General features: G+C 33.1%; 1 protein-coding gene across 1 annotated transcript in view; it reads left to right on the plus strand.

Annotated features, from left to right (window-relative positions):
• LOC128865233 (uncharacterized) overlaps nt 1-9,823 on the plus strand; it is a 237,389-nt gene extending 227,566 nt beyond the window's left edge. Inside the window, exons 9-12 of the mRNA XM_054105358.1 lie at nt 2,113-2,264; nt 2,543-2,665; nt 2,929-3,067; nt 7,429-9,823. Of these exons, the coding sequence (XP_053961333.1) occupies nt 2,113-2,264; nt 2,543-2,665; nt 2,929-3,067; nt 7,429-7,581 (567 nt within the window). The 3' untranslated portion in view covers nt 7,582-9,823. The remainder of the gene's footprint in view (nt 1-2,112; nt 2,265-2,542; nt 2,666-2,928; nt 3,068-7,428) is intronic.
• The last annotated feature ends 14,856 nt before the right edge of the window (nt 9,824-24,679 follow it).

Consider the following 24,679-nt stretch of genomic DNA (forward strand, 5'->3'; position numbering starts at 1 on the left):
AATTGATCCTATTATTATATTATTATTGTCGACCAAAGGCGGAAAATTTTATGGTTAAGTAAAAAAATGTGTTTTATTATTCCTAGAAGAAGAGTTAAGGAGTTTTTAATGTTAAAGAAAATTTTGGTAAAATAGTCGAAGTTGATCCGAATTACTAGTCATGAATCGCCCAATAGCTAAAGATCGACCGTAAAAAAGTTTTAAACCGTTTGGGCGAAATAATGGATTTCTTTTTCCCCAATATGAATAGAAACATACGGTACACCGTACCGCCTTACAAGACAAAAATATCAGTTCGATTACACACCTGAGTCTGAAGTATTTTTGTAAGGCAATTTCGGACACAAAAAAATTTTTTGGGCCGAGTGTTTAACTGGGTAATTGAAGTCAATGCACTTTGAAACAACAAAAATCTACTTCAGACAAAAACTTCGTAATATCCTACTTTAATATCTGACTGTAATTTCAGGGGATTTTACGAAAAATATAAAAAAGCGATCCGTATGGTCGATCAAAAATCTGAATTGCCTTCAAATGGAAAAACTTTCTTAGCAAAAGTTTAATGATTTTTGGCGAGTTTTAATTTACGGTCACTAGAGTGATGCATAAGGGTGATAGAAACGGAGCTCTGGCGGATAAATGCTTGAACGAGCTCCTGTTAGTCAAGCAATTTTGCAAGACACAAATTGGTTCCTCGCAGAAAAAATACCGATGTTCCATTCCTTAAGATTTACAGTCGAATCTTACAAAATTTTCGAAGTATTCCATGCAGAAGATATGACAAGAAGTGTAAAAAGGCACTCTCTTTTTCGGGGTGGTCTAATACACATTTATAAAATTCTATTTACTTTTCATTTATATTTTATTAATTTATTTATGTATGTAAAGCAATTAGAAATCAATTTATTGTAAATTGTGCTGCTACGCAGGAGCTGCAAACTATTTTCCATTTTAGACTTCGCAAAGTATTTTATCAGTGCATCTATCATTTATGTGTTAAACAAAAATATCTCTGTATATATTATATAAATAAGGCACAAAACCAGCAAAATACAAAGCAGCAATACTTGACATGACCAACTCAACACAAACACAGGCGCAAACACACATCGTTCGCCTTGTTGAAAAATCCCACACTATCTTCTTACAACTCGCACGAAAATAAAGAAATGTGATTAAATTCCCACCCACACTAAGTAAATAACAAAACAAGTAAACAAATTTTCGATTTCACTAGCAAACAGTCAAGCAAAGTCTGGTCACCTCGAAGTCAGCGCGCCTTTAAATATGTTACATGTTTACTTGCTGGAATGTTTGCATGCACCTTAAATACGCTTAAATGTGTACACATATTTACACATATACCGTAATTGTGTATGTAACTGTATTTGTAACATAAAAACCATCCATCAAATGGATATTTTCCAATAAGTATATGTATAAATAAGGCTACGCAAGATAAATTTTATATTTATTGAAAGTGAAAGTGAAGGCGTAAGTGTAAACGACTGCTTGGCTATGATGAGAAAATGCGGCACGAAAAAAGCAAAAAGGACGAGGAGGTATAGCCCAAGTATATGGGAAAATTAGAATTTCAGCCAACAATGCTTCATAAATCATACGGATGGCATACGCCTAACAGTATGCCTGACCGCCTACATATTTGAAGCAGCAAAATACGTTTTCCCTTCATTTGTGTGTGGATTTAAGTCAATGCGAAGGCGTTTGAACTTGCTGAAAATTATTATCTCGTTCAAAGACATTCGCTTGCAGCTATTTTGGAAAATATTTAAATATCAAATGTGCCTTATAAATGTTACAAAACTCGTGTACTTTACTATGAACAAATATTAATTTTCAATAAACCACATTTCACTGCTTTATCACTTTTGTATGTGCTGTTGTGAAAACATCCACTTTCATGTAAAAAAATATCATCGTATTATGTAAAATTAAAACACACATACCACTTTGACATTTTTGAAAATATTTACCTCGATTTTTCAATTATATTATATATACTAACAATGCCGCATGCATCTCATTTATCTACCTGCGAAATAAAAAATAAAAAACACAACAAAAAATCCCATACAACCGGCCCTTCTTTAGATACGCATCGTATTTTTATGTTGGCTGCCATGGATTCTACGCATGAGTCGTCCTGGTAGGCCACTCATATTGGAATTTCCTACGACACCCTGCTCGGACACATCATCGGAACGGAAACATCAGATACTGTCCGATGTTGAACTGAAGGAGCGGTAGGCAAACGAAAAATAGAAAATATTTATGTAGCGAATTTTTTCTTTTACTAGAAAAAGTATTTTGTAAAAATATTTACTAGTTTTTCTATAACAATTAAAGTGTTGCAATTACATCTTGCTTCGCTATTCACGATAAGCACTCATTTATTTAATTAAATTTTTTTAATTTGAGCTTTCAGCATTTTGCTTTGCAACACTTTTCACTTTAGCTAAATATAATATAAATTTTTTCTCATTGTACTAAATCGCTCATTTTATTAATTACACTAAACCAGCTCTTCGAAATCGTTGCTCGCCAATGTGCTCGACATCGATGATGATTTCCGACACAACTGCCGCCCGATGACGCCCGGCGGCACCTTACCGCACAATCCCGCTTTCTATCGCACCGTTTATGGGTAACAAGCACAAAGCCGACGAGAGAGAATGAAGATATAATGCAATTTGTAATAGAGTAGAGTGTGACTGAGAAGGAAGAGGGAGAGATTCATTTTTAAGCTTAAAATATTATAGACTCACTCAATATCGCATTTTTACCAGCTGCAAGTAAACTACATAAGATGCAGTTCATTTTTTATGCTTCCTTTGCAGGCACACTCTTCTTTATTACCATAAAATTTAGAAAATCATTTACTGAGCAGTTTGTATTTGTCCACTATAGTCAAGGTGATGATGGCAGCATCGGTCCGATCGGTAGCACCCGCATGCCGGACGCCGTTACGCATCATACGTGCATCAAATCAGCAACGGAATATGAACTAGGTTTAATTTTGAAGGAAATTCGCTTTATAACCGATCAGGTACGTTGGAAAGTTTTTACCGATTAAATACACATTTTCATTTATTTTTTAATTAATTGATTAAAGTTTTTTTAAATTATTTTTTTATTTTTTAATTGTATTTTTTAAATTTTATTTTTTTAATTTTAATTTATAATTTAATTTAATTTTTTTTTCTGGTTGCTTTTGAATATATTTTTTATTTCATTTTATTTTTATTTCATAGTTTTTCTTTGTATATATTTTTTTTTTATTTTATTTATTTTTTTTTTTTTACTTAGTTTTATTACATTTTATTTTGTTTCTTTTCATAAAAATGTGTATTTTTTTTTTCTTTATTCTAAGCTTTGTAATTCACTTTGGTTGGTTGGTTAGAGTGGTGATTCATCCAGAATCCAACTAGCGCTTCCGGACCATTTTGTTGCCACATCCTCGTTACCAAATTGTTTAACAGTTATTTGCAGCAGGACTATATCCAGTCTGTGCGGTTTAGGAACCTTATTAGGTTGTTGACGTCTACGCCAGACAGTTGCTCGAGACTCTCGAACAGCGGTTTGCCCAGGGTTAACATTCTGTCCTTCCATAGGGCAGGGCATTCACAGAGGAAATGGAAGATAGTTTCTTTTTTCTCCGGTTGTTTACAACTATGACAGTATGTGTTATGAGGGATGCCCATTTTGGCTGCTTGTTCTCCGATAGACCAGAAGCCAGTTATGACTGCCGTAAGTCTGCAGGTGTCCCGTCGTTTCATGTTTATTAATATCAACGATTGCTTGAGGTTGTAGGTGGGCCATAACGTTCTGCTGATTTTGCATTTCGTCTGGTATCTCCATCTACAATCTGCAATTCGAAGGTATTTTAGGGAAATTGCATTCTTGACCGCACCTAGTGGAGTGAATACTGGTACTGCAAGAGCGCTATTCATGGCAGATCCCCCTCTTGCCAGTTCATCAGCTTTTTCGTTACCTTCTATGTTCCGGTGTCCCGGGACCCAAATTAAGGTCACTCTATGGTTTTCACTCAAGTTGGTGAGGCTATTCCTACTTTGCTCCACCACTTTAGAGGTTGTTATAGTCGCGTCCATCGCCTGGATTGCAGCTTGGCTATCCGAAAGAATAGCGATATTGCCCTTAAAAGAGGGATCTGCGATTAGTACCCTACAAGCTTCCCCAATTGCCAGTGCTTCCGCCTGAAAGACACTGCAAGCATTAGGGTGACGCACAGATCTTCCAATTTTAAGTCTATGAGAATATATACCAGCTCCAACACCACAATCTATTTTACTGCCATCTGTATAGACTGTAGTATGGAAGTTGTTTAGAGAAAATCCCTTATTCTATTCTTTTTTAAATGGAAAGAGTGTGGCAAAATTCCTATTGAACGTTACCATCGGGACAATGTAGTCAGTCCTCACCGAGGTTAACTGAGTTTGTCGCAATAATGGACTAGCGTGACCATACGTTTTTTCTTTCCCTCAACCCGCTTCATTTAACCTAAATGCACTCATGGTTGCCGTCTTCTTTATATGTAGGTCTATTGGAATTACGTGAGTCAGTGCATTGAGAGCCTCTCTAGGACATGATCTGATTGCACCGACCGTTATTGCACAGGCTGATCTTTGTATTCTGCCGAGTAATTTGGTATTGTACTCTCTCCCTAGAGCTTTCCACCAAACTACCGAACCATACGATCAAATGGGTCGTAATTCACTTTATTTTATTTTACGTTTTGTTTGGTGAACCCAATTTATTTTTTGCTGCTCCCGAATGCTACCGAAAAAACCACTTAAAACAAAGCCCTTCCCTCTCTAATTTTATTGTAATTTCATTACGAAGAGTTGCAATTGGCACGCATTTATGTAAATTAGGCTGTTCCCAAAAAAAAATTATGATACCCCCTAATTTGTTCGATGGTCAAAATAATGAGGCGTTTAAGTAATACTGGGTTGCCCATATTCGACGGACCCATTTGTTTTTTTTTTAAATCAAAGAAAAACACAATTTTTTTGGTGTTGACGATAATAATCATTTTATTTGGTTCAAGTAGATTTGTTGACATCACTTTTTGAATCTCTCAAATGGCCGCCTTGAGCCTGTACGGCGTATTGTGCCCGTTTTGCAGCATTTCCCATAGTTTTAGCTAACATTTCGGCTGGAATAGCGGCTATTTCCTCACAGATGTACTTCTTGAGCTGTTTTATGGTCTCTGGCTTATTAATATTAACCTTTGATTTTAAATATCCCCACAAGAAGAAGTCAGGTGGCGTTAAGTCGGACGAACGCGGTGGCCAGTCTGTACGGCGTATTGTGCCCGTTTTGCAGCATTTCCCATAGTTTTAGCTAACATTTCGGCTGGAATAGCGGCTATTTCCTCACAGATGTACTTCTTGAGCTGTTTTATGGTCTCTGGCTTATTAATATTAACCTTTGATTTTAAATATCCCCACAAGAAGAAGTCAGGTGGCGTTAAGTCGGACGAACGCGGTGGCCAGTCAAAATCGCCATTTTTCGACATCAAACGATGAGGAAACAATTTCTTCAAAAAATCGATTTGGGTGCGAGCTGTGTGTGGTGGAGCTCCGTCTTGTTGAAACCAGAACTGCTTTATACGCTTTCGACGAATAATTGGCATCACAAAAGTGATTATCATATCGCGATAACGCCCCTGATTGACGGTAACAGCTTGACCATCTTCATTTTCGAAGAAAAACGGCCCAATAATCGTTTTCGCACAAACGCCGCACCAAACAGTGACTTTTTCGTCGTAAAGAGGTACCTCTTGAATTTCGTGAGGATTTTCAGTGGCGTAAATACGGCAATTTTGCTTGTTTACCGTCCCATTCAATAAGAAATGAGCCTCATCGGACATGATGATTTTGCTATTCTTTTTCTTCTTTCGACTTCTTTTGTTGAATGTACGCTCGCGTGGCGCGTGTTGTAACATGGTAAAAATCTGCTTGGACTGACGCTTCCAACGCAGTATGTCATTAAGCGACCTGACGTGTCTGTCAAAAGATACAGGGTTGCCAAATGGGTCCGTCGAATATGGGTAACCCTGTACCTGCATTTACTTGCCGTCAACGCTTTGAAAATTTCCATAGGTCGTCCATGAGCAAAATACACTTTTCCTCAAATTTGGTATAAACCCTTAACAGGTCGATATTTTCGAACTTCCTCCTTTCAATTGTTTTTGCCAATTTTGGAAACAATTCCATAGTTTCCTTTCAAATGAATATAATTACCAGGCACCGAGTCTGGAATATACAGCAGATGCGACAGAACCTTACATCCAAGCTCTCGGGGCTGCTGGGTCGTAGAAGTTTATGTAACCTTCGTTTGTTAGAACACAAAATTTTTCCTATTCGCCGATACTGTCAACTGCTGGTTGATTACCTACTCCAATCTGCTCAATTATTGAGAGTAGATTTCTGAATTTGGTATTCGATGGCAGCTGCTCATAATGAGCTGCTATGCCCAAATGTTACCTAATTTGATCAGTTTATTTGTTTTGGAGAGCCTTGATAAGTTTCTCGTTCTTACTTGATCGAGTGCCAGTCGATGTGAATGTCATACTCGGCCAGTGTACGCTTGTTGTTAGCCGCTATTCTTTGGTTCTGCCCAAAAATAGAAAATCCAGCAAATAATTAGAAAAGGGACTCAGCTGTGTTGGTATCTAATTATTGATATTCAATTACTTAATTTTTTTTTATATTTGTCATTTATGTGATTTTATATTTAAATTAATTATTAAATAATTATTATTAATGAATTATTAATAATTATTTTATTTTTAATATTTAAATGTTAATTATTTACTAATTAATTTAGTTTTTCAATATATACTTAAATAAATAAAATATTTATAATATACTCTGGATATGAAAAATTAATGAATATTTTAGAGTGAAATACAAAATGCATGGGCTTAAAAAATATTTGATATTTCATATGAAACTCCACACGTCATCCTCACAATTGTAGCTAATCTGTCCTAAGTCCCTTGAAATTCTTGAAATTTTTAATAATTATATTTTAATGCATACATGTACATACATATCTCGAATTCTATATATTTATATGCATATATTTGTACATTTACTTTTATATAAATATTTTCAAAGTGCCTAAGCTACGTTTAAAGGCAATAGAAAAGTGATGCAAAATGAAAGTAAATAATTTCCGTTTATTTTTCTTTATATTTTCTCTTTTTGCCTTTACTTATTTACGGAAATACTTGAAATGCAATAACAAAAACAAAAAAAAATAATAAAAATGAATCAAATAAACTGCGAAATAAAATAATTAAACTTCTTATCAACCATAATAATTTGAAAAATTGAAAATATGTATGAAAATTTTGTGAACTTTCTCACACAAATGCAGCTACGTAAAGAAGACGAGGAAAATGACATTGCCAATGATTGGAAATTCGCAGCTATGGTCGTTGACAGACTGTGCCTTATCATATTCACAATGTTCACAATATTAGCCACAATAGCTGTACTACTATCAGCACCACATATTATTGTCTCGTAGCCATATGAGCGAGGTTATTGTTATTGGTTTTATTATAAAATCAATTTGTTAATTATTAAATTAATAACGAAAATTTTTAAGTAAACTTTAAAATTTAAAACCAAAAAAAACGTAAAAAAATGTAAACACAAACAAACGGAAAACGCAACACAGCCAAAAGACGCACAATACACATGCAAAGTACACATTTAACACACACACACACATACGCTGATATACACACTTAAACGTCGTACACATATACACACATACACACGCGAAATGTCAGCTAAATGCAAACTAAAAACAAAAAATTAGCGAAAATTAATTTCTGCAAGAAAATTGAGAAAAAAAAACAAAAAATATCAACGCAACAATCAAGCGAAATTTACAAAAAAAGGTGAAAATCTAAACATGCAAAGTAATCAGACATAAAGAAAAACAAATCATGAATCGCAGAAAAATAACACAATCCCCAACAACAACAAACAATCAACCCAAAACAAGCAAACTTGCAAACAGTAACAGAAATACACTGGAAAAAAAATCGAAAAAATAATTAAAAATGCTTAAACTATTAAACGAGTTTAAACAAACAAAAAAATCGTAAAACCAATTAAAAACAAAAATAAAACACAAAAATCGTAACACATTTAAACCAAAAAATTAAAAGTACTTTAGTTAAAATATTACAATAGTAAACAAAAACTTTTTCTCTTCCTAAACAAAAACTTAGCGCGTAAATAGATTTTTTAATTAAATATATTTAAAAGAAAGATTTGAACTCATTTCAGCAACTAGGAACTAGCATGAATAAGTTAAGCAGACGTTGAAAAAGTCTAGAAAGTAAAATAAAGTGAACTCTGTAAGAGAAACAAACAGTCACTCCCATTAGTATTCACCCAACTATCTATCCAAACACCCAATTACCCGCTAAAGAGCAAATGTTATCCACCAACTTTGATTCGTTTTTGTTTAAAGTTAAAAGAGAAAAAATGCAAGTTGTTCGAATAAAACCGCTCCTTACGAACAGCTTCCATAAGCTGTACTCTCGCGTAACCGGACAAGCACAGATACTTTTAGTGCGCTATTCCACAAACGGGCATACTTTCTGAAGTACTGGAAACTTAGTCGCACGTTTTTTAGTTTGTTTTGCAAAAAAACATAAATAGTTTTTTTTTTTTATATTCAGTTTTTTTTATTATATTTTGTACATCAGTGAGCTTTCCATTATAAAGTGGATCGAGTCATTCACCAGTCAAGTTTCATAGTGAGCCCTTCTTCTACTTTTAAGTTATAGCAATCCACAATCAAGCTACAAGCTCTGTTAGACCTTCGACTTGAATCTAACTTGCATAGTTAAGTAGCCTTTTCATATTCAGCTCGCCAAAGAAAAGTAATTTCTTCCACAAAAAATTGACTTACAAAAAATATTTCATAAGATTTGTATAGCAAAGTCTATGTATGTCAGTTTCTCAAAAGCTTTGGAAGAATTAATTAGGACAAATGAAATAACAAAACACTGCTCTGGAAAAGCTTCTACCAATTCTAATTACTTCATATCCAGTCTTCCTGAAATTCATTTTATGTCTACTCAGCTGATTAATACACTACAACTATTCAAATAGTAAACGTAGTGAGACCTCGGTTGGTCCGCACAAGAGAGAGTAATTTCTTGCGATATCGAAGACTTGTTATAGGAAAAAATGTCCGCTCAAAAGCACAGTTAGAAGAGCTTGCAATGTACTTGACATTTATATATGTATTAACTACAATTTATTATCCTACAGAAAACAACTAGCATTACTTAACTATGTGAAAGCTTAAAGCTTTAGCCAACAAAAAATATAGATGACAGAGAGACCAATTATGCTACAAATAAAGTAGCAAAATTTGGGAGTTCTTCACAAAGTAAGCATAGGTGCTAAAAAATCTCGTTAGAAATAATATTCTTGTGAGAAATACACATAAACACAAATGAGTAGCATCAAAATTCGATAATTCGCATAAATTCAATCTTTGTCCTCGAAATTCAGTAAATCTGCTGAAGAAGATGGCAGAGCTTTAAGTAAATGCATTAGAAGTCTTCTGAAATTGCCTTCTCTTGAAAGCTTATGCTACTAAGAACGCTTCCAGTCATCACACCAGCTTGCTTGCCCTTGTTCGCCAAGCGCTGATTCCTTTCAATCAATGCAGGCAAATGAATTGTAATCTGCTCTGCTCTATTTTCAATGATCACTTTTAAGCTTGCCAAGGTATATGCAAAATACATATAATGTAAATTGCTTTTTTTATTATTTATTATTAAGTCATTTTAAACGTAAATTTAATTGAAAAACTAGTTTTCTTAACCAAATCAAATGTTAAATGGAAAATATGAATTTCAACTCAATTTCTTTTTTTGGGAAATTAAAATTATGAAAAATTAAAAGCTCACAATATATTATTTTATTTATTTAGTTTTATTTGCATTTGCTTATTTATTTATTTACCAGTTTCATCAAGCCAATATACGCACAAAAATAAGCTTGAAGCTTTCACTTATGCACACACTCAAAATGATTTACAGCCTCTTCATAGTCGTGCGACTATTTAGACCATTTACAGCTCTCAAAGCTTTTCCATGAAAGCACCTATTTATCTTACACGCAACGCTTTATTTAATTTCCACAAAAGTCCGAGCTTCCACGAGCTTTCAGAGCTTTTCCATGAAAGTGCATATATATGTTTTCCGCAATTTCTTTGTATTATAAATAAAAAATTCATAATGTGAAATTTTATGAACTATTTTCTCAAAAACTTTCAGTGAGCTCTTTCTTTTATTAGTCGCCCACGTTATTTTAACCAAATTTTTTTCATATGGAAGATAGAGTGGTTCGCAAACTTACTGTAAACGACTACAAAACCGAAATATTTTATGGAAAAATATTATCCTAGTACCTATTGAACACATTTTAAATGGCGTCTCACCTTTCAACGTCGAACTAAGTACTCGTATGTTAGTAATGTGAAAAGAATCACTGTATCACTTCGAGCAAGGAAACTGCTTTTTGTACATAAATACATACATACTTACAGATACATATACGAAGTAAGATCTTATTGAGAAGAGTGCATCATAAATAGCAATTAAGTTTCATGAGAGAAAAAAAACTCACATACATAAGTAGCTAATTCGACTTCACAATAGAAATCATTATGAAATAGCGCAGAAATATAAAAAAATATACCCAAGCCATTTGATGACGTCATAATATTACCAGGCAGATCTACACGCAGGCACACAATTAAACCATATGTAGGTGTAGGCGTATGTTCCATAAACGTACTTAAATAGTAGCAGATTTTATATAATAATAACAATAAAATAAATTGATGTCGTAGCAGTTAGCAGAAAGCAGATAGAAAGTCATACGTGTAGTTAAAAAAGCGATAAAAAATTATATTATTTTATTAGAAAAAAAGTTTTATTTACCACAATAATTTGCTTGCATTTCCGAGAGGTTTCCACTAAACAAACGTCATAAAGCGTTAAGCGCAAATTGTATGCAAAATATCGCACACAAGCAAATAAAACAAAACAAAAAAGATAATACAAATACAAACATTGAAAAGTATAAATAAAAAGCCGTTAAAACTGCCAATTGTTTATAGAAATAAAAACTTATTAAATAAGCGTGTAATAATATGAAATTTATCGCATGCGATATTTTGCATATCAATCATGATAAAAGCACAATTAAAACCCCACAAATAAAATAAACTCCCCACACCATTAAACAAACGTACAAAACCAATATAAATAACCCAAGAACTTTATCTGGGGAAAAATGCAATGAAAATACAATAAATAGAAATACGCGAAAAATATCATGCGAGATAATTTCCAATTGCGTTCACATAAATGAATAAAAATAGCAACACCTCAAAAGGCTCATAAAAAACATACGACGCGTCACCACATGCGTGTGTGGTTTCGCTGACGCGTGTGTGTGGGTCCGAACTGCGTGATCCCAACCAAAATTAAATATTACATTTACACACATACATAAAAGTATGTGGCAAATACTGCGATAAATGGTTGCGAGCAATAATATTTGCGTGTTGATGACTGCAAAAATGAATATCGTACGAAATGCGTTATGATCGATCGATTTATTGTTTGGCTACGGTTGGGGGCAGTGCTCGCGGTACAGAAGCCACCAGCTGGGTTTCGCAGGTGGGATTAATTTCGTTATATTCTTGTAGAGCAATTGGTGCTACGGTGATTTCTAAATGAAGAGTTGAATGACGCGAATTTGTTGATTTCAAAAACAGAATAAAATTCATAACTTTCATACATACAAACATTAAGCAGGTAGACATTCTTCCCATTTTACACACAATGAAAGCAGAAATGGTGTGAAATCAGAAAGTAATTTATGGAAGTCTGAGGAAAAAATATATAAAAAATGAAATTGAAATCCACTTCTCTGTCACAACTAGCTTTTCAAACGAATTGGTTTTGGAAGAAAATTTATTATTTTCTGTTTTTCGTATTTTTTCATGAATAACTCCACCTATGTTCAGTCATTTCTGAAAATATCCTTTGTGGAATTTCCCAAACTTTTTGTATCATATTCAAAATCAGTGAAAAATAATGTATGTATATCTACATATCGACATTTTGATTGATAGGCAGGCGGCCATAGTATGTGATTGTGTGTGCCAGGCTTCGCACTCACAGCGCCTAAAACACTTGAATCACTTGACATAGAATCACTCGCCTTAATCTTCTTCCCCAGATGATTTTTTAACGTCCCCAGTGGGGATCGAAACTTGGTGGATCACGCGCAAAGAATTCGGTAGAGCCGCCTTAAAATATCTTAAGAAAAAACTACAAAACTTCTGGCACAGCCACTTGATCGGCGTAGAGAAAAATATTATTGCTCAACATCTTCGTTCTTGAACTTTTATATATAATACTAATAACAGTTTTTCCGATTTTGATTAGATATCTTCTTTTCTTCCCCAAAGTTTTATCCCGTCTATGAAGAACGACAAATAAATGAATTTTATAGAATACCGACTAAGAGTGTCAATATGATGTATGAAGCATGAGAAAAGTTTTTTCTAAAATCACTTGTCATTTCCTTTCCACCTTTCATCAAAAGTCACTTTGTAAATAATTTGTCACCCTACTCAGGCCAAATATTTGTAGCCCAGGAAAACACTTCTTCCATAATTTGGTAGATTGAAACATTCATGAACCTCAGCCGCCTTTTAAAATTTAGTTAAAGTAAATTTAGTTTAAAAAAGGGAGAGTTTGATATACTTAAATATAAAATAAACTTCGTTCAGGAAAGGTCTAGCATAGTAAAATCTGACTGTAGATCGAAGACTTTTACTCGCTCGAAAGTCGTAACAATAAGCTACAATGGTTCCATCACTTGAACCACCTACCAGTCGCTTTTTTTCTTTAAATTGCAGCAACCATAAATGCAATATATGGACGCCTTACTCGAAAATATTTAATAACGCAAATCCTATTGGCGGCTTCCCATTCTTGCGAGACTTTTGGAAAAAATTGTCCATCCAAAATAAAGCGCACCATCTTATTTAGACGAAATGAGTTCTTATCATCGCCTTCATTAAATGTGGAACTCTATCCAGGACACACACGAAGTTTCTCAATTTCCGGCCTCTTGTGGAGGCTCATTGAGGAAGTTCCTGCCTCGTCAATGTAGCACTTTTTAGGGACCCTCGCACCGACCAAGTCGACTCTGCGTGAAACTCTCCTCTTCCTCTCTTCTCTTTCTACTTTGGCCTTCAACTTCAGACGAGCCGGCTACCGCATTTTGTATATGGGTGGCTTTTTTACATGGGATTGCATTGGTATTATAGCCCCATGCATCATATACGCTCGAATTCTGAGTATATAGAAACAAATTTTATAATCTTCCCGTTTCCTTAAACTATGTTTATTACCAAATTATTACCAAATTGGTTATTGTGCTTCCAGTTATGAAATTCTAAAATCTTGAAATCGAAAATCTTCCACAACAAGTTATGAATCTCATTCCTCCATTGAAATCAACAAACTTCAAAGCTCAAATAGTTAGGGACCAAACAAAAAATCGCTCGTTCATATCAAAGTACAGCAAAATAAATGCAAAAAAATAATATTGAGAACTTCTGCCATACTTATATGATTTCTTTACTTTAATTTCTTAATGAAATCTGCTTTATAAACACATAAAATGTAGCTACAGCAAAACGCAAAAACACACGCACCAAAAGAGGTGAGTCATAACTCAAAAGCACCGATAAACAAAGAGCAAGACTTTCACTATTACAAATCCACTGCCGACAGCGAACAAACCTTAAAAACACAATGAAATCACATATTAAGCAAAACAACTCAGCAAATAATGCATTCTGGAGAGATTTTGTGCTTTGCCATGTGCTTGTGTACTTGAAAGCTTTCATCATACAAAGCGCTTACATCGCTTGCGTTTACTGCGCAAGCTTTCAGCATGTGAAAGCACCAAAGCTCCAGTACTTGAATGTGTTGCAAGTGAGCTTAAACACTGCAAACTTTTTTGGCTTTATTTTTTAATTGTGTCTCTTTAGTTTAGTATGGTTATTCTGCTTCTATTTGTAAATCTTGTGGAATAGATACAATCAGAATTTGCTTTGAATATAAAACAAAAACAAATATTCTTAACAAAATTCGTGCAAAAGGCTACGCTATCAACTAGAATACATTTGCATGTAATAAACACACACTAGTGAATAAACTGCAAAACAACAACAACAACTAAAACCACTATGTAACTACTTATGCTAAAATAAGTATTACACTGAAAAAAACGGAAAAAGAGCTATGCAATAAAAACAGTAATAACAATAAAAATATTCAAATAATAAAAATATGCATATAGACCATAAAATACATTTGAAGAAGAAAATTTTTTGCACAGATAATTGTGAATTTGCAGAAAGTTTCAATTGAATGCAAGAACTGTGCAAAAATAGAATTTGAAAAATTATTACGCATACAAACATACTTAACACCTTATGTAAGTCACCGCAGCAGCGAAATGCAAAGAAAAAATTTTTGCTGAAAAATAGAAAATCAATCCTACCCGCACGCACACAGACCCTGGAGCATGAATTTGCAAAAGTAGTTATTTAAAAAATAAAACAAATATACGAGGAAATAGTTAATATTACAATACATACATACATATATGTAATTGCGATTTTATACAAACGTAATTTATAATGTATTTGGATCTATTTGAATTCACAAGTTTCAGACAGAAATTTAGCAGAGAGCAGTCAAATTCAAGTATAAGCAATTTTCCACATATTTTATAAAACTTTTATTTTCTAAAGCTTTTACTTTTTTTGAAAATGTAATTTTACGAAGTTTATATTTGTATTGCATAATGCACACACGCACACATGCAGACTACTTTATAATGGATCTGCGCATAGATGCGGAAGGCGTAATTATTCAATAACTACAAATATATGTACTATGTATGTATGTACTAAAGAGGATTGTGCGTAAAAAGGTTGTTTCTTGCATACTTTTACGATTCACTCACCGCCATAAAGCAACTTTGTAACATTTCATTTTTCTTTTAATTTTTTCTAAATAATTTACTTTTTTGTTTTTGGCGGTCATCTCCGCTTTTTCCCATGAGAACTTAAATGATTTCATTCTTGTAAAAATGTCTCAAGAAAAAAGCATTGACAGCAGAGAATAGTAAACTCTGTTGAAATTTCCGTTCAGTAAGATTTGTTAAGTCATCATGAACTCTTCCAAGTTGTGCAAATTTACTTTGAAAAAAAGCTTACCCATGTATTTAAACCTGTGTGCTTTGCTGTACAGAGGCACATGCGTATCTGTGCTCGTTGCAAACAAATCAAAAGAGTCATTGTTAGATTCGTATGTACGTATGAAATACTTGGAGATATCGATGGTTCTCGAGAAAAGCGACACAACTCAAAATTAACTCAAATTCGGAGTTTTGCCGTTAAAAGCAAAAATCAACTACAGAACTCATATATTTTTATCTGGAAAAGCATCATAAGCGAATCTTGAAGCAATTCTGAGAGATGGCCTTAGTGTCGTTTTGTCAGGTGATCGAATTGGCGCGTCATTTATCTAGAAAACTGTCCCAACTCAATATTTTGTATTTTTGAATTATGTCACTTTTCTCGAAAACCATTGATATGCTCTGCCTATTACAAAATAATAGTCCTAACATTATAATAGAATAAACTTGCTAGATGACTTTTTCCCAGTAGACATCGAAGCACTCGGTTTCCAAACCTACTCGAGGGCTAAATTTTTTTGTGTGAAAATTTCAAGCAAATCGGAGAAAAACCGAGGGAGTCATAAAACGTTGACCGAAAGAATTTAGCAGGGGCATTTGAGTACTTATTTATCCTATGTCCTGGTAAAAACAATCAGCTGCAGTTATGCCGTTCCATTTATCAATTATTTATTACTTAAAACCCTTTCTGTTTTCAATCAATTGAGTAATCAAGCCAATAGAAGTGATGCCAAGTTATCATCCCACACAGTTCTTAACTACAGTGTCTTCCTTATGCAAATGCAATCTTCATACCATTACATGGTATGCTTATTGTAATAATTAGCCGAAGGCCTAGTCCGCAATATGTACGAGCTTCTGCCCCATACGGCAATAAATAGTAGTACCGAGGCGAGCTCATAAATCGTCGCACATTGCAATATTGTTTTATAAAACGAGAGTTTCACTTATTCCTTATACTCCTCCACGAATCATTCAACGCCAACTCAGAGGCACCCTCGAAACACACCGAAAATTCAAAATAAAATTTTAACGGCATATCCATTTTTCGTATTTGTTAATTCCCAAGGAAGCCCAGTGATACCCTCGTAATGCACCAAAAATTCAAATGTGCTTTTAACGACATATCCAGTTTTTTATACATATGTATGTTAATCTACCAGGAAGCACTCATCACCAACATACGAGGCACCCTCGGAATACACAAAAAATTCCGAAGCTGTTTTTTACGATATCTCCATTCTTTTACTATGTATTATCCACACGGAGAGTCTTCATGACCAGCACAGAAGCAGCCTCGTAGTAGACCGACACCTCAGAGATTTTTTGTACGCAAAGCGCAAGGCACTTTTACCATTTATATTGCATTTCTTACCAACTGAAAGACAATTTTTTAGTCAAATATATATAAAATAAGTCTTAACCCCACAAATTTTGACATAATTATTTTTTACGGCAGTATTTTATATGCGATTTAATTTTAGTTCAAATTCACGACCATTTCATTGAGTTTATCTTTTTGACATTTTATGCTATTGAGGGCCAAAATTCACCAGCTGCTAAGTTACATTTTACTTATAATTCTCCTACGAAAAAGTCAGAAGTTTATAGAATTTTATAATTATAATATATAAGTAAAACTAAAATATATATACACACATACATGTATATATAAATATATATAAATTGATATTATGATAAGTAACAAATGAAATTTCAAATAAAAATTATAGGTCAAAAAGGTATTACATTTTATACGAAAAAGCGATTTGAGGGAATTGTAGCGTACGAATGTATTTTTTCGATATAATTTTTTATGGATTTCTAAGTTTCAAATTCGTTTAAGCAAAACCAAGTGTGAACATAAATTTGCTTAAAAGGGTATAAAGCCAGAATTCTAAATTTGTATTAAAGAAAATTATTAAAGACAATGGTGACCTCGGTGAGCTGCTGAATGCGCCGAGCAATCATGCAAATGCGAAAGAAAAATGAAAAACTAAAAAAAATTAAAATGCAAAAAATGGAGTTAAATAAAATTTAAATAAGCAACAATAAAAACTCACAAAATAGCACAAACGCTGCCACATGAAATAACAGCATACATATGCACGTATGCAGGTATGTGCAACACTAAGCGATGCGGTGAACATAGAGTTTGGATATTTTTATTTTGAATTCAATTTTTTTAAGTAATCAAGCATAAGTAAACAATAATTAAATTTAATTTTTTACGAACGAAAATATTTATAACTAAATAAAATTAGTATAATTTTTATGCAAAATAAACACAGAAAAAAGTAGGCGAGCATAGTGAGATAATCCAATAGCATTTTTATGAAAAAATATCAGTAGCGGTCGTACAACAATGTAAGGATTCCAATAAAAACAAAAAACCAGCAAAAATTAGAAGGATTTAAGGAGCAGGTGAATACATGGACGGAGGGAAACTCAATTGAGAATTCACTTGAGTAAAGCTGCACCAGTGGGAGGGAGCTTTTGAAACACAAAAAACAAAATGAAAAAAAATAATAGTAAAAATAAAAAGCAAAGAGAGTGACAGGAAAATAGGCATACACAAAAAGTAACAGTACGTACGAAAACTAAACGACCCAGCTACAAAATGTGGACAAATCGAAAATCATACTACAGAAGCAGCAGTTTTTTTCAAATAAACACATTTTTTAAATGAAAAGATTAAAAAAAAAATACAAAACAAAAACTGAAGTTTTTCTCAATAACTAAGTAAAAGTACATAGAACATAAAAATGATGTATAAATAATAAGCGAACTAGTTGCATTTAATAAATTTTAAATATTTAAATTAAATTCAATTTTTAATAAATTAAAACTATTTATTAAAAAAATACGGACATAAAAACTTAAACAAATACTTCTTTCTCTATTTAAACTTTAAACTAGAAGCATGAAAAACAATAAGGATTGATTATCTAGAATTTTAATAAATTTAAAATAGGTTTAAATTAAATAAGGAATGGGTATTATATTTGAAAAAAGTGTAACTATGAATATTATAGTAAACTAAAAAATGTAATACTGAACAATTTTCAAAGTCAAGCGCTGATTTTTTATGTCGTTATTAGTATTTAATTGTAATTAAAAAATAAATAAATAGAAATAAACGCAATTTAATAAGAAATAATGATTGTATGAATGATTGAGTGCAGCATCTAAAAATAAAAGAAATTAAAATTATAAAAAATTAAAAATATATAGACGTATTTGGGATTTCAGTCATTTTGACTTTAATTAGCATTAAATGAACTAATAAAAATTAAATTAAAAAAATAATTAAAAGGAAAATTGTACATTTTTAACAAAATACCAAAGGCAACATATAATAAGTCTAACGTATAAAACTAAAACCAAAAACGGAAAAGAAAAATACGCAGAAAATAAATTATAATTATAATAAATTAAATAAATTGAATTGCAAATTTTTTGATGCTGATTTAAGGAGTAACTTAAATTTAGTAGTTATGAAAAAATTAATCAACTGTAACATTTAAAATGAAAAAAACAAAAAATAATATAATATTAGCAGTTTAGTATTGAAGGATGATTAAAAATGGTCTTGGAATTTAATTTTTTGAATTTAACATAGTGTCGGCGATAGCGGCGAAAGCATTGCAATTGAGAATTACGAAAATAAAGAATAATACAAAATTTATGTTTTTTGGAGCAATTTAATTAGCAAGGTCTTGAAGCACGAAAAGAAATTACAACATCTAATTTTTAGTTTGAAGCTTAAATTTTCTAATGTGCAGAAAGCAATTCATAAATTTAAATGAGCTTTAGCAAGCGGTCAAGCTTTCATAGAAGCTGTGCTTAAACTTAAAGCGCGCACGAACTATTTTCCGCAAAAACGGCAGCATTTCAACAAATAAACTGCTTTTATGCACTACAATACAAAAACAGTTGAATAAAATTGACTTGGAACTAATGGAAAAACGTGGTTGCCCAATATAATATAGTAAAAGCTTTCTAGCAGAAGTCAGCCCAATGAAGACTGAGTTTTTTTGCAGTCACATACCTAAGAACTAATCGGAAGCCAGAAATGGCAACAAAGCAGCGGTAATGAAAATCGTGCAGATTACTTCTCTTTTTGGAAACAACATCAGTAAGCAATCGGAGGAACATTTAAAAGAGTGGTGATTGTTGGAATTGGTGAAAATCGGCGGATCACAGCAAAATTTGTGGAACACAGAAGATAAAAAAGTGGTTTTACTTTCGGCACTGTGTAGAAGCTGGATGTCGTACATGGATATACATTTCTAGATACTTTTAAAATTTTGGCGGATTTGATTTGAAAGGATTTTAATTGGAGTTGGAGGAGTTGTTAGAGGCAGCAACTGCAACCTGACCTAACCTATTCTACGTGTACTACTTGTTATCTTGGAATGGCATACACAAGGCAAATATATGAAGCCCATGACGGGGTGTAACGACGAAATTGGCTACAGCATTGCCCAGTGCAAAGAGTCTAGCCGAGTTGCAGCAGCAAAATGATTAAAGCCACAAACATTGATTTCGTTTAGACAGGTCAATTTGTAATAGATGGTTTATCGCTAACTTATTGCAAACAAATTTCATTTAACATAAAATGTCACCAACAAACTAAAAATTTATCAGCAAAGCGCATACATTTGCACTTTTTATTTAACTAAAATATTATATTACTGCATGTAGAAACTTATATATAACTCGTGATTTCAACTTCATGCTCTTTATTTAGTTTTCACAACACCAAAGAATAATATATAATAAAAACAACACACAAATGGAAAAAAATACTGCTTACAACAAAGAACAATTTTATATTCAAAGTAGTAAAATTTTCTCTGTTCAATTCGGAACAAATCTTTTATGCGAAGTAAGAGGTTTTAACAAAAAACAAGCAAAAAAAAGCGTAAGCAAATTCAGAAAATTTTACACCTCAAAATTCTGATGGCTGCGCAGTTTGTCAACAAGCGCGTTTGAATAAAACTAATTCTTTACAATTTTCATACATAGTTGCAGCTTTCAAATAATATAAAAACTACGTAAAATACTTTCAAGTCGATAACTCATAGAGGTTGCAGACGGTAGCGAATTTTCTTGAAGAAAAGCAGGTGAAGTGAATGCCACTAGTGGAAGGTGAATGCTTTAAAATATCTTCTTTCTTTATATATTTTTGTTACATACTTACATTTTCTTAATTTCTCAAACATTCTGTTATAAAAAATATTTTTTTATTTAGATTCCGTGCAAAAAGAAAGAAAAGCAAATATTAAAAAGTTTTTTATACACTACGGTAGCCGTAAATTTAATAGGTTTAATTATATGATAATAAAATAAAATTTGGAAAATATTGGCCAAAATTAAGCTTTTCTATATATTAAATAGAGAATTAACAGCAAATCTTCGGAGCGCCTCGAAAAAATGTTGTTTGATGATCCCGACTAGAAATTTTGGTAAGGCGGTGATTAGGCGCAAATAAGGCAGACCGCATTCCAAATTGCGCCTCATAAGGCAGCCAAACTAGGCCCAAGTCCCGAAAGGTATCGCCACACATCTGCCTCATTAGGCGCAGGTTCGCAAAACCGAACTTCGATAATACTCCGGATGCCCTTCTACAAATCAGTTAGGGATTCTAATTTATGCCTAAGTGAGACACTGCCACAGATTTTCGTGACCACAACCAAATTTGGTATTGTTCTGGCATGCCAATCTTTGCCTTGTCTAACGTGGGCCGGGTAAGGTAATAATGCCTCAGTAAGGCCTGCCTATTTCGGGCCTAACTGATTCTTCGGCATCCCTCACTGTAATTCTAGTCGGGATGGCGCTAAAACTGCCAACTGGATCATCTAAAATCAACAAATTCAAATGATTTTACTACTTAATTTTGCTGGGGGCAACGTTGTAGTATTTTTATTTTCAATTGTTAATAATTGTCAATAAAAAATAATAAACTAAATTTTAATTTAAATTTAAAAGCCAAAAATTAGTTGTTTGCTATAAAAATTGCCAAATTCTTTTTGTTTTATTAAATAATAAATAATATCGTACAGTACCTGGACACTGAATTATGACCGATAATAAAAATTAGATATTTATAGCTTTGAGAGCAAATAAAAAGCAAACGGTTTTAAAGCATTTAAAAAGTTTACATATTTGTTTTTATTAAAAGCTTCTTCACATTTTCGCATTAAAAATATTTATTTTAAACTAATATTTCATGGCTCCTCCCCTCGATGTTAAGACGGCCGCAATTCGTTGAGTCATACTGGCTACGAACTGTGTTATCTTCATCTTAAGATTTTGGTCATTATACCACACATCTTCGATGTTTTTCTTAAGCTGTTGTACTGTGGTATTATTCGGCTGGCATACTGCCGATTTGAGGTACGCCCAACAATTTTCGATGGGGTTAAGGTCCGGTGAATTGCCAGGCCATGGCAAAACCATTAGTTCCATTGAATTCAGACAATTCATGCTCATCCTGGATGTGTGAAATGGAGCTCCATCTTGCATAGAGGTGTATTCGTCTCTCGGATACTTCAGGGTTTCTAAATATGGCAGCAAAACGTTTTCCAGCACCACTACGTACTGGACAGAGCGCATTACTCCCTCAACAAAATATAGCGGACCTGGTCCCTCTGAGGTTATTCAGCGCCAAACCATTAACACTGGGGGGGTGTTTGATCCTTGGAAGCACACAATCTTCAGAATATCATTCTCCGACTCTTCTGCGAATAAAATTTGCTGTTTTTGTCACCGCTTCCAATCGGCATTCATCGCTGAAGATGATCTGCAAGAAGGAAAACAAAACCACAAAAAAGTGTGAATATTCACACCTTCTTATTGCCATTTGAAAAAGGGAAAAATGTTGTTTTTAAACTTACTTTTTTCCGCCGATTTCGCATACTCGGTGTCAGTTTTGGCTTTTTGCTGGTCGTCTGCAAAAAATTCCATTTTCGTATAAGCGTGGTCGTAACGTTCTTTCCGAAATATTTACTACAGATTCCTGAACCTCTCTTAAAATCATCCGACTTGAAGCATTTCTGTTCCAAAGAACTATTTGGACGATTTTGCGATCCTGTCTGGTTGAGCTGATGCGTTCTCGGCGACAATTTTGGCAATTGTTTGAAGTTACCGCTAAAACGTTGTTGGTATTTTTCCACTTTTTGGCAACATTTACCACAGACGCCTTGGATATTCCAACGGTTCTTGCTATGTCTGCATAGCTCAGGTTTTTGGCTTTCGAAAGAACTGCAATTTGTTGCTTTTGTCCCGATGTCAAATCGGACTTTCGGCCCATTTTCTGGTTAAATTGAAAAAAAGGATAATCCACTTGATAAATTAAAAAGATATGAATATTTTGTACTTACTGTTGTTATATTTTGGATATATGAATATTCACTATTCAATTCTTTCACTTTTCAGACGATCTCAATTCATTTTTGTATGCTCTTCACACAAGATCCAATTAATTCGCACTGGCACTTGCACACTTAACTTTTCACTTATAAGCAAAACAACTGATCCTTTTCTAATCGTAGCAGGCCAATTCACCGGAAATTCTTAAAAACATCTAAGAACAGGTTAAAACACCCTTAATACCCTTTTTTATTTGGAAAAGCCCAAATTACGAGTAGATTGAAAATTTTACCTGATATTTGAAGTTTTCAGAAAAAATGCCATCGGTCATAATTCAATGGGCAGGTACAGTATATGATTATTAATGCTTAAAATCATTGAAGCGCTAGATTTTGAATTGCAGAAGTCATAAATTTTAAAAATTACAGAACCTATGAAGGGGCTACGCAGCTACCCAGCGAGGGCAACGGACAATTAAAAATCCACATCTCGGTTATTCTTACACCGATAAGCTTCAAATTTAAGCACAATAAAATTCAATTAACACAATTTTTGCACGTTTGAAATATGAAAATTAAGTAACTAAACAAAGTTGAAAAACCTGACCCCGCTTCTCGTCTTAAAAACTCAAAAAGGAGGATTTTTTTACCAGCCAGCGGTAGGTCGAAAAATACTAAGCATGTGGCGTCTGCGAAGAAATGTGGAACTATCTTCTAAAAATGTTCTCTCAGGCATATTGCAGCAACATTTTTTTCATATTTTTTATTTTTATTTGAGTTATTCAAATAATTTTGAGTTTTATAAATTCAAATAAAAAAATATTTATTTTAAAGAAACTTATAATATACTGAGATATTTATAAAATTGTCTTAAATTTAAGGAAAATTATATATTGTTTCAAACGTATAATATTTTTTATATAAGCTTACATAACAGTTTTATGCAACTTCATTGTGTCTCAATATTTTATCTTTCACTTCAGTGCTGCCGCTTTAGTAGATTCCTACCAAAATTGGTAACTTTTTATTATCCAAAGTTGACTTTTTTGGTTTGTCTTCCTTCAGCTGAACTTGTGAAAAATGAAAGCTGATGGTATAAAACTGCTTTAATTCATTAATAAACAGATTTATTTTTATTAAATTTTTCTCTTACTCTGCGTTCAAAATCAGGATTATAGCTAAAAGGCTCTTCTATTCATTTATTTATTTTTATTATTTTTATTTTTATTTTTTTTTACTATTATTTTTTTACTTACTTATTTATTTGGACTGCCGTAGCAGAATAGGTTAGTGCATGACTACCCCTCCGAAGTAAACAGCTTCAAAACCTCGGCGCGAATCACCAATTGGTAGGAAACGATTTTTCTAATAGACTTCGCAAGGCAAAATCCTCAGAGTTTACTTCCATAATAAAAAGCTCCTCAAAAAACATTTTCTGTCGTATTCAGGCAGCATAAAACTTGTAGGCACCTGTAGAGAAACTTGGAAAAACCATAAAAAGATGCGCACCACAAATTTTATTTTGTTTAAGAAATGAGGCTGTATCCGGAAGGCTACAGGCTTTTTAGTGAGGCTTTTTTAGCCTTGGAAATAGGAGTAGGAGCACCCAACAAAGCATGTAAGCGTCAACTAAATATATACTAAATAATATATATTTCATTCACTTTTTTTACCCTTTTTTAATGTTCTCATTTAATATACTATATGAATGCACTTTACAGCAAACCTACGTTTTTGGGTCTTGACCAGTATGTCAGAACTTTTCCAGGGACCTCATATTTTAAGCTTATTGCGAACCAGAATTCGAAAAATTTAAATAAATCTAGATAAGTGGGTATTAAATAAAATAATAATGTAAAGGAAATACAAAAACGCTTTTCTTATAAAAATGTTTCAGAACTTCTCAATAATTTC

Source organism: Anastrepha ludens, chromosome 5 (assembly GCF_028408465.1).
Source record: "Anastrepha ludens isolate Willacy chromosome 5, idAnaLude1.1, whole genome shotgun sequence".
In the NCBI taxonomy this organism is placed as follows: Eukaryota; Metazoa; Arthropoda; class Insecta; order Diptera; family Tephritidae; genus Anastrepha; species Anastrepha ludens.